The 11,519-nt window shown below is 39.0% G+C and overlaps 1 protein-coding gene across 1 annotated transcript in view; it reads left to right on the top strand.

The window, feature by feature from the left end:
• The window catches only part of M1AP (meiosis 1 associated protein), a 110,879-nt gene that overhangs the window by 45,785 nt on the left and 53,575 nt on the right, over positions 1–11,519 (top strand). Inside the window, exons 3-4 of the mRNA XM_006872446.1 lie at positions 7–147; positions 4,216–4,384. Coding sequence (XP_006872508.1) covers positions 7–147; positions 4,216–4,384 — 310 coding nt within the window. The remainder of the gene's footprint in view (positions 1–6; positions 148–4,215; positions 4,385–11,519) is intronic.

Here is an 11,519-nt window from a genome sequence, read left to right as displayed (position 1 = left end):
TCAGAGCTACGCATGGTACAGAAAGAAGGATGTTTCAGACCACAGTGCAGTTCTCTGAAGTTGGCAGTTGAGGATGGTCTTCAGCAGTTCAAACAATACAGCAGACATGTGTCCACAAGTGCAGCTCTGACCTGCACTTCCCTAGAGGTAAGAGATGCTGCCTTTTAGGACTCCAAGCCTCTTCCTATTTCACTCCACCTAGGTGCTTCATTATTTTTCAGCTTTATATTGCTTTCTAGTTCATACACATCAAGTATAATTTTCAAAGCTATATTTTGTTTTAGCTCCCTCCAGGCAAAGGACATGTTTCTATTTTTCCTATAACCTGTGTAATTCTTAGTACAGAACTAGACATAGAGATGAACTCTAAAAATATTGACTGAAATGGATTCCAAATAAAATCTGAATATGCCATCACTTCCAGATTTTGGAACTTGTAAAGCAAACATTAAATGGCTAGATTGCTGTCTGTATTAATATTTACTCAGGTACCCTTAGGATTTTATAAGTGTTCTTAATAAAATCTTGGAAATGTCAAAAATAAACAACTCAGAATACAATTAACAAATTGCTGTGCAGGTTTTAATGAACAATTTTGAAGTTGGGCAGCACATCGCTACCTAGTAAATCAGTACTGTAAGATTTTCAAAATGCTGTATTTTGTAATTTTATCAGGAACTTTAAACAAAACAATTTTGATTGGTTGGTGACAATGTTGAATATACAAATCTTTTAAAAGAGCAGTACGAGCTCAAACAGTATCAAAGCTTAAATAAAAACCGTACTGACAATCACAAAATCAGTGAGCTGTGTTTGCTAGACCTCTGGAGTCTTGGAAATAGGCACATGTTCATTAATCATCCATTGTTTTCTGAAAGGATATGTTTCAAGCGTTTCAGTGGATCTGATTAATTAAATACAACTATCTGAAACAAGACAAGCTACTTTTAAAGTTTAGTTATGGTTTAAGGCATAACTATAAAACAAAAAAACACAACTCACTACTATCGAGTGAATTCTGACTCATAGTGACCCTGTGCCGATTTTCTGAATCTGTAAGTCTCTTTGGGAGTAGAAAGCCTCATCTTTCTCCCATGGAGCAGCTAAGCTCAAGCACAGTATTGTATTTGAATTGCTGTACTTGAGGTTAACAAATCTACAAGCTTTAAAGATTATATATATACATATTTTCATGAATATGTATAAATAATGCACACATTCATAATGTACATAGTGAGCATAGGAAATTGTGAGGGGGTACAAAGGAGCTCTGGTAGCGTAGTGGTTACGAATCGGGCTGCGAACCGCAAGGTCCGCAGTTCGAAACTACCAGCTGCTCCGCGGGAGAAAGATGAGGCGATCTGCTCCCGTAAAGATTTGCAGCCTCGGAAACCCTGTTCAGGGTCGCTATGGGTCGAAACCGACTCGACGGCACTTAACAACAACAACAACAACCATGATTTTCAAAAAACATACATTATTTGCATTAAAATGTGGTGTGGTGCTGTAGGATAAGCATTGGTCTGCTAACTGCAAGGTTAGTGTTCAAACCCACCAACTGCTTCTCGGAAACCCTTTGATTCGCTATGAATCAGAACCAACTCACCGGTACTCAACAACAACAATTATTATACAGCACATAGGTTTCTAACACTAAAATGACTGTTAGTGTCTTGGGTAAGAGAGCTTTTGTTTTCATAGAGCAAAACTTGTAGAGTCAAATTGTAGAATAAAAACTTTATAGAATCAAATTGAGTAAATATGCAAATGTAAAAATTGCTGCAATTTTTGTAGCAGACTTAGGCAATATTAAAAATGTAAGTAAACCATGGCTGCACACTCCATTGGAAGTATGAATGAAAGTTAAAACACTTTGTCTCTGAGTAACCTGAAGAAAAGATAAATCAAAGATATTTTTACTTTCACCTGCATCCCTCTTTATTAGTCAAAAACTTCTAAGTATGTAATTAACATTTGTGTTCCAGAGTTTCAAAATCCCAGGTAGACATGCTGGTAAAAACATACAACGTATTTATTCAAATAAAATAAAATATGCAACCTATACACAAATACCTCATTATTTGTACAAGGAATCTTCGAAAAGTTCATACATATAATGAAAAAACTATTCATGGATTTCAAAAAACTTTTTGCGCCAAAATAAACTTATGCTAAGTTGTTTGGAAAGAGCTCTGGTAGTGTAGTGGTTATAGGTCAGACTGCTAACCTTAAAGTCAGCAGTTCGAAACTACCAGCCATTCCATGAAAAAAAGATGAGGCTTTCTGCTCCCATAAAGATTTACAGTCTCGGAAACCCTTTGCAGGGTTGCTATGAGTTGAAACTAACTCCACAGCACACAACCACCAACCACCACCAAGTTGTTTAGAGTCCTGATGAGGTGCTGTAGGATAAGCACTGGACCACAAAGTCAGCGGTTCAAACTTAACCAACCGCCCCTCAGAAACCCTATACAGGTTGGCTATGAGTCAGAACTGATACGATGTCGCTTAACAACAAAGTTGTTGTAACATGTTTGCACAGAATCTAATTTTTAGTATTAAGAAGGATAACACATGAGTTGGGAAAAAAAACCCTAGCAGAGCAATATGAATTCTGCTAAAATTGAAAGAAGAACAAGCATCAAATTTATGGTGAAACTTGGGTGGAAGAATGGTGAAATCATTGATGTTTTACAGAAAGTTTATGGGGACAACGCCCCAAAGGAATCTGCAGTTTACAAATAGAAAACTAGATTTAAGAAGGGTTAAGGTAATGTTGAAGGTGAAGCCTGCAGCAGTAAATCATCGACATCAATCTGTAAGCAAATAATGAATCTTGCTTGTGCCCTAATTGAAGAGGAATCATGATTAACAGCAAAAACCATAGCCAACAGTATAGACATCTCAATTGGTTCAGCTTGCACAATTCTAACTGAAAAAAATCCAAGTCGAGCAAACTTTCTACCTACAACTGTTGTGCCCTGATCAGCTGCAAACAAGAGCAGAGATTTCAATGGAAATCCTGAACCATTTCTTGGAAGAATTTTAAGAGGAGATGAAAACTGGCTTTACCAGTATAATTTTGAAGACATAGCACAAGCAAAGCAATGGCTACCAAAAGGTGGAAGTGTTACAAGTCAAAGCAAAAGTGGACCATTCAAGAGCAAAAGTCATGCAAAGGTCATAGCAACAGTTTTTGAGATGCTCAAGACATTTTGCTTGTTGACTTTTTGGAGTACAAAAGAGCAATAACATCTGCTTCTTATGAAAGTGGTTTGAGAAAGTTAACCAAAGCTTTAGCAGGAAAACAACACCAGATAGTCCTCCAAAACAGCAATGCTCCTGCTCATTGCTGTCATCAAACAAAGGCAATTTTGCAAGAGGTTCAAATGGGAAATCATTAGACATCCACCTTTCAGTCCTGATTTGCCTTCTTCTGGCTTCTTGTTTCGTAATCTTAAAAAATCCTTAAAGGGTACCCATTTTTCTTCAGTTAATAATGTAAAAAAGACTGCATTGACATGTTGAAATTCCAGGACTCTCAGTTCTTTGGGGATGGACTAAATGGCTGGTATCATCACTTATAAAGGTACCTTGAACTTGATGGAGCTTATGTTGAAAAATAAAGTTCATATTTTTATTTTTACCTTTTAATTTAATTTTCCACGAACTTTTGAAGAACCCTCAAATTGGCCAAGTGTAAATATAGTTTAGAGTCAAGAGAGCAAGAGAAATCCCTCAACTGGATCCAGGTTGAGCAAGGAGATAAATCAATCTGAGAAAATTACACAAAACACCACCATGGGAGAAGAACATACCAGTTCTCTAATATTTAGTACACTGTTTAGCAAGTGAAAATCAAGGATCCTATTTCCTTTGTTTCCTCATAAAAATAAAGCATTTTAAGTGGGAGAGATGATACCAGTTCTTAAAGTAATCATGAAAGACTAAAACAGAGATATAGCCTTCTGGGTTGCTTTCTGGGGTCGACTTAGTCCGATTGGAAGGATTCTGGAATGACCTGTCCCACCAGACCTGTTCTACCAGAATCTGTTCAATGAAATTCAGTGTGTAAGTCATGTCTGTTCTTTGCGTTAAACACGAAAGCCACTACCACAGATTTTTACTATGTTTGACCTCCCAGTGTAACCTGTTACTGTCCTCACTCTGTGTGTCAGAGAGCATAGACCCATTGATTCTTGGATTTATTTCCAGATTACTGTTCTGACTTCCCAGCCTGGAAAACAGGTGGTCAAACAATTGGAGAACGGCTTGAAAAATACCGACCTAGTCAGAGTAAGGAGACTTCAGGTCGTTGAGATCACAAATGAAGTCCTAGAGTGGATAGAATCAGCCTCCCCTGTTGAGGAGCCCAGCAAAGATGGTAAGAATGAAAAGACAGGGTGAAAAGACTGGTAAGAATTTTAATGAGTAGTATCTTTTGTATTTTTTACAGACAGGGAGATTTTTCCCATGGTCTTTTTATATTCTTAAATGGTAAATGAAGTCATCATATTTCACTGCAGTGTAGACAGATGTTTCTAAGTGTTAGAGTTGAATGTTTTTTGTTTTTGTGTTGTTATTTATTCAGAAACAATATGTGCTAATAGTAAAAATTGAAATATTATAATTGTAAAAGGTAGAGACATTGCTTCTTCCCCTAGTCAGTTTTAAAGGTTTGAAGTATCCCTCTCAACATTCTTTTATATGTGCATACTTACACACACTTGGAGTCCTGGTGTGGTGCTATAGGATAAGCATTGGACTGGTGGTTCAAACCCACCAGCCACTCTTTCCTTGCAGCAATTTATACATATTTGTGGTACCTTAAATTTATTTGATATGATTTTCTATCCAAAGTCTTCTTAATTCCCACCAAATGAATGGGCTATTGTTGTAAGTGCCATCAAGTCGGTTCCGAACCATAGTGACCCTGTATAGGATTTCCGAGGAGCGGCTGGTGAGCTTGAACTGCTGACCTTGCGGATCAAACTGACTTTACATTAACCCACAGCGCCACACCAGAACTCCATTGATGTGACCATGCAAATAGAGTGTATAAGACTCAAATGCTGGGATTGGTTAGTTTTGCCATCCCATTGGTTTTAAAAGGAGGCTTATCAGAAGCAGGAATAGAGAATCCCAGGACCATCAATAAAGAAGAACATGAGTGAAGCAGGCTTCTAGGCCCATGGACTGAGTGAAGCTGAGTGTCTATGGGCAGGAATCTGGCTTGCATAATGTGCCCTTTGGACGTTTACAAACTGGGTAAGAAGCTTTGTAACACTTGTCAGAGCAGGGCAGAGCCTAGAAGCCACATGGCTGAGAGGCATGTATGCAGTAAGGGAGAGAAGAGACATCCCTGCTGCATCCTGAGCTGTTGCTGCTCCTGAATGATACCCATTTCACTTCCCTGATAAATCCTATAATCTTGAGTATTATCTATGAGTTCTATGTGGTCAATGCAATGAATTCTTGAACCCAGATGTGAAGCAGAGTGCTGTGGAAAGGATGGTTGAGTGTCAGAATAAAGAAGGTTGTAGGGTGGAAGTATGTCTGACCTCTGCTTCATAGGAATCGGCCTTGGGCTGATTTTAAGTGAAGTCAGAGGAAGTCAGACATGGCCTCCACACCATTTTTGTACATGTTTCATAGTATTAGTTGAAATTCCCTTAATGTAATAGCACCCTTTCTACTTTCTCCCTGGGTTCCCTGTTTCTATTCATCTTTCGTTCCTGCCCCTACCTGCCTTCTGCGCTTTGATTTGAGACAAATGCTACTCTTTTGGTTAATTGTTCTGAGGAGTACATTCCCCATGAGTGCTGTTAGTCACTTTAGAATCCTGTCTGCTGTTTGGCTGCAAGGTGACCCCAGAGGTGGGTTAAGTTCCAGGTCTGAAGATGTCTGAGGGTCTCAGTCTCAGGGGTTCTAGTAGTCTCTATCAGACCTGTAAGTCTGTGATTTTGTGTGATTTTTAATTTTATTCAACATTTTTCTCCCTTTCTGTCCAGGGCCTTCTTTTTTTTTTTTTTTTTTTTTTTTTAATTTAAGGTTTTTATTGTGGATTGAGTGAAAGTTTACAGGGCACATCATCAATTCATCAATTTTACATTCAACCATTCATATAACTTGTTTCATTACATTGATTATAATCCCCTCCATAAACCATGAGTTAAAAGTATTTCTATCCACTTTAGCTTTTTAAAAAACACACAAACAAAAAAACCCACTCAGGCATATATAATAATTTACATCTCCAAAGGGCACATTCTGCAAGTCTGCTCCTGGCCACCAGTTCCTAGTCCTTTTCTTCTTAGTTGATGAATCTAGAGCCGCTCCCCCTCTCCATGCCCCCATCTCTGCCTCCATCTCTGGTGCTGCTGCTTCTCTGGATAAGGTCCTGCACTCTGCTTGTGCGCTTCTCTCTTGATGGTCCTAGGGTCCTCAGTTTCTGTCTGTCCGGGGCCTTTTGTGGTCACTATTAAAACATTAGTTAGTGATTGTTGTGCACCATATAATTCTTCTGTTATCAGGATAATGGAAACTGTTTTACATGATCCATTAGCCCTTTGGACTAATTGTTTCCTTGAGTCTTTTATTCTATTCATTCTTCTTTGCTTATTCTTATTTGGGAGAGACCAATAGTTACATCTTAGATGACCCCTCACTAGCTTTTCAGACTCCAGTAGCTATATACCACAGTAGAACACAGAACATCGTCTTTGTGAGCTGTATTATGCCAATTGGCTTAGTTGTTCCCCAAGATTGTAGCCCTTAGCTCCTGTCATGGATTGAATTGCGTCACCCCCACCCCACCCCAAAATATGTGTCAGCTTAGCTGGCCATGATTCTCAGTGGTTTGTTATGTAATATGTAATGTGGCAGTTATGTGACGATTTTCCAAGTAACTAAGGGGCCTGCCCTTGCTGGTGAATGTACTGGCCCTTGATAAGGTGTGCCTTTAAATAGAAAGTTTTAAAAGCACTGTGACAGGTCAAGAAATAAATCATGGAAGAGAGGAAACTGTTTTATATTTTAGTATGTTTAATGACACTTTTTTCCTGCTTTTCGAGCAAGGAATCTCACATTTTTATTTTGTGCCCACGGCACATAACCACCACCACCACCACTGCCCACCCCACCCACCTTGTGTGTATAATTGTACCCTTGAGCAGGTAATTTCTTTAGAACAAATTCCTAGAAGTAAAGTTACTAGGTAAAACAGTATTTTTTTGTTTTGTTTTTATTGTTGTTGTTGTTGTTAAGTGCCGTCGAGTCGGTTCCGACCCATAGCGACCCTGTACAGGGTTTCCGAGGGTGTAAATCTTTACGGGAGTAGAAAGCCTCATCTTTCTCCCACGGAGTGGCTGGTAGTTTCGAACCGCTGACCTTAAGGTTCGCAGCCAGATTCTTAACCACTACGCTACCAGAGCTCGTAATTACTAACAAATGACCCTGCAAAATGATCATACCAATTTATACCAGTAGTAAATGAGTCTTCCCTTCTAATTACCTTTTTTTTTAAACTTTGCCAATCCAATGAGGAAAAAAGTCACTTTGTTTTTGAAATTAAACTTTTATTCTTGAATTACTCCCTGGGATTACTTTGTAGGGAAATTCTAGTGTGGTCTCATAAAGTGGTCTTTCCCCTTGCTCCACTGTCATTTTTACTTGAATGATCTTTCCTTGATAATTTGCATTCTGATAAATATTCATGTAGACAAATTTTAAATGCAAATAAATAAATTTAAATTACGCATAATCCTGCTACCTACACTTTCTGAAGAAGAAATATTTAAATTGGATATTAAAAGTAGAAAGTAGCTAAGCAGAAGAAGAGGAACGGGGCATTCATGAGAAGACAGGCTTCTCCTTTCAGAGATGTCCCCATGGTTTCATGTGGCTGGAACCTCTCAGGCAGAGCCAGGAGTGTGACTAGAAAGATAGACAAGGTGTCATATGCTCCATGCTAAGACATTTGGATTTTATTCTAAGGCAATGGAAAAAGCAATATCTGTCATAATCAGAAAGTCAAATTGTTGTTGTTATGTGCTGTAGAGTCGGTTTGAACTCAAAGTGACCCTGCACAGGGTTTCTGAGGCTGTAAATCTTTATAGGAGCAGAAAGCTTCAAATTGTGGAATTTTTAACCAGCTTTTAATGTATCCAATACTCAAGTTATTTGTCCTCCAGTAGTCCTTTCAGACTATATTGACCCTTTTGAAGGTTATGCATATGTAGAAGTGCCCATTCTTGACCTCTTCCTGGATCCTCATGATAAAAATCACTGTCTTTTTTTTCTGGAAGTAGATCTGGAAGTTGATAACTAAGGGTGTGATTCCCATCAAATTCTAATACTTGTGGGTTTGTCCAACATCATAAAGTTATTGACATTATTCTAGTAGGGAAGGGAGGGTAAGTAGCCTTAGCCATGTGGTTCATGAACTCTCACATACTGCGTGCATTGTGCTAGTACTAAGACCACCTTCTCACTGGATCCAGAAATGACTGTACTGCTTTCTGTCTCTGTCCCTTCAGGCATAAAAGTCTTTTCTTCTGAATTCCTCTGCTTTCATATGAAATCCTTCCCCTCTTCTCATCCAGCCAATTCTATCCTTCAAGTCCTAGGTGAGGTTCACGACTACTGAATTGATTTTCCTCTCCTTGGAACAAATATGCCACTTATGGCCTATACCACACAACTTAACATTCAATTATATACCATGTAGTACTGTTAACCATTGCTTTATTGTGTCAAATTTTATCTCCTCACCTAAACTATAAGCTATTTAATATTTTCCCTGTGCATTAAACTGTAAGGATTAGAAATCCTTGGAATTTGACATTTCTCTTAATTACTTCTCTCCCAGTGTACGATGTATTCTACATTATCAGTAGGTATTTGCCGAATTAATGACAATGATACATGGGAAGTTTGTTCTTGGTCTTCCTAGCATCCTCTATGTCCTTTTTGTCTGATAATAATACCTCGACCAGCTTGGTCACAAAGTGGATCCTGGGTCAGACTGAGAAAACCATGGTTCCCAGGCCACCAATCAGAGTCCTTCCAACTGTGCTCTCAAACTGTATCTATGGGTGAAAGTTCTTTTTCTTCCTTTATAATCATGGACAAATTAATCACAAACTATGTCCTTTCCTCCCTTTAGTGACTTAATGTATTTCTGATGGCACAGAGCTTACAATGCTTTGAGGCCACCTGACACCTTTATTTAGAATAGTTAGTGATAGAGCTGTACAGAAGAGCTTTTAAATGCAAGAAAGCAGCTTTCTACCCTGAGTCATTGCTATGATTCTTCCAGTAACTTCTTTATTTGCTTATAAATAATACATTATTCCATAAGTTGCTTGTAATTCCTTTTGTAGGTTAAGTGTATATCTGATTTATTGCTTGAAACTCTTCCTAGTTTTCCAGAACTTTCCTCATAATCCTTTCCTTTATTCCCTTAATATTTTGCTTCATCTTGGTGTCTTTGTCAAGAAATTGGCAGCAATCACTTCTTTCATTACCAGAAGGTGCTCTGGACCTAGACTGTCTGATCTCAATTCCAATTCTGTCACTTACTAGCTGTGTGTCCTTAGGCAAGGAACTTAGTTTCTCTAAGCTTTGTTGTTGTTGTTGTTGTTAAGTATTGTTGAGTTGGTTCTGACCCATAGCAATCCTGTATAGGGTTTCTGAGGAGCAGCTGGTGAGCTTGAAACATCAACCTTGAGGTTCAAACTGACTTTGCAGTCCAGCACATTAACCCACTTAGCTGTAGAAAAAGCACTTGTCTGCAAACTATGGGGATGGCTCAAACCCACCAGCTGTTCCTTGGAAACCCTACACAGGTCGCCAGGAGTCAGAACTGACTTGATGGCACTAACAACAACAACAGTGTTGTTGTTGTTGTTGTTAGGTGCAATTGAGTTGATACCAACTCATAGCAACCCTATGCACAACTAAACAAAACACTGCCCAGTCCTGGACCAACCTCACAATCATTGCTATGCCTAAACTCATCGCCACTGCTACTGTGCCAATCCATCTTATTTGGGGACTTCCTCTTTAGTGGAGCTCTTTCATCTTCTCTTTCCACAGATATAGTCAATTTGATTTCTGTGTATTCCATCTGGCAAGGTCCATGTGCATAGCCGTCTCATATGCTGTCTAAAGAAGGTATTTGAAACAAACAAATCATTGATTTTGCAGAATTCTATCATGCGATCTCCAGCATCATTTCTATCACCAAGGCCATATTTTCCAACTACTGATCCTTCCTCTTTGTTTCCAATCTTTGCATTCCAATCACCACTAATGATCAGTACATCTGGATTGCATGTTTGATCAATTTCAGATTGAAAAAGTGATAGAATTCTTCTATTTCATCCTCACTGGCTTTAGTGGTTGGTGTGTAAATTTGAATAATTGTGGTATTAACTGGTCTTCCCTGTAGGCGCATGGATATTTTCCTATCACAGACAGCGTTGTACCTCATGACTGATCGGGATATGTTCTTTTTGACAATGAATGCAACACCATTCCTCTTCAATTTGTTATTTCCAGCATAGTAAACCATGTAGTTGTCAGATTAAAAATGGCCAATACCAGTCCATTTCAGCTCACTAATGCTTAAGATATCAATGTTTATACATTCTATATCATTTTTGACAATTTCTAATTTTCCTAGAGTCATACTTAATACATTCCATGTTCCAATTATTAATGGATGTTTACAGTTATTTCTCTTCATTTTGAGTTGTGCCCCATCATCAAAAGAAGGTCCCATGGACTTTACTCCCATGCTTTACTCCATTCGCGTCATCATGGTCAACTCTACTTTGAGGAGGCAGCTCTTCCCCAGTCACATTTTGAGTGCCTTCCAACCTGAGGGGCTCATTTTCTGGCACTATAGCTAACAGTGTTTCTTTGCTATTCATAAGATTTTCAATGACTAAATACTCGGAAGTGGTTCGTCACTCCTTCTTCCTAGTCTGTCTTCGTCTGGAAGCTCATCTGAAACCTGTCCACCATGGATGATCCTGCTGGTATTTAAAATACTGGTGGCATAGCTTCCAGAATCACAGCAACTCACAAGCCACCATAGTACAACAAACTGACAGATGAGTGGGGCAAAAATACGTTTCGCAATAGTATTGACAATAGCAGATTAATGGAAACTGTCTACACTGTTAGATGTGGAGGTGGTGGTTGTGTGCCATTGAGTTGGTTCCAACTCATTGTTGTTGTTGTTGTCAGGTGCCATCGAGTTGGAACCGACTCATAGTGACCCCATGCACAGCAGAACGAAACAATGCCCGATCCCGGGCCAACCTCACTGCCGCTGCCACACTTGACTCCATCAATGATGCCACCTGACCAGTCCATCTCGTTGTGGGTATTCCTCGTTTTCTCTGACCCTCCACCTTACCCAGCATGACATCCTTCTCCAGCGACTGTTTCCTCCGGACAATATGTTCAAAGTATGAGAGACGAAGCTTAGCCATCCTGTCCTCCAAGGA

The sequence above is a fragment of the Chrysochloris asiatica genome, unplaced genomic scaffold (genome assembly GCF_000296735.1).
Source record: "Chrysochloris asiatica unplaced genomic scaffold, ChrAsi1.0 scaffold00197, whole genome shotgun sequence".
Classification (NCBI taxonomy): Eukaryota; Metazoa; Chordata; class Mammalia; order Afrosoricida; family Chrysochloridae; genus Chrysochloris; species Chrysochloris asiatica.
Note: the sequence above shows the minus strand (reverse complement) of the source record. Positions and strands in the feature narration are given on the sequence as shown.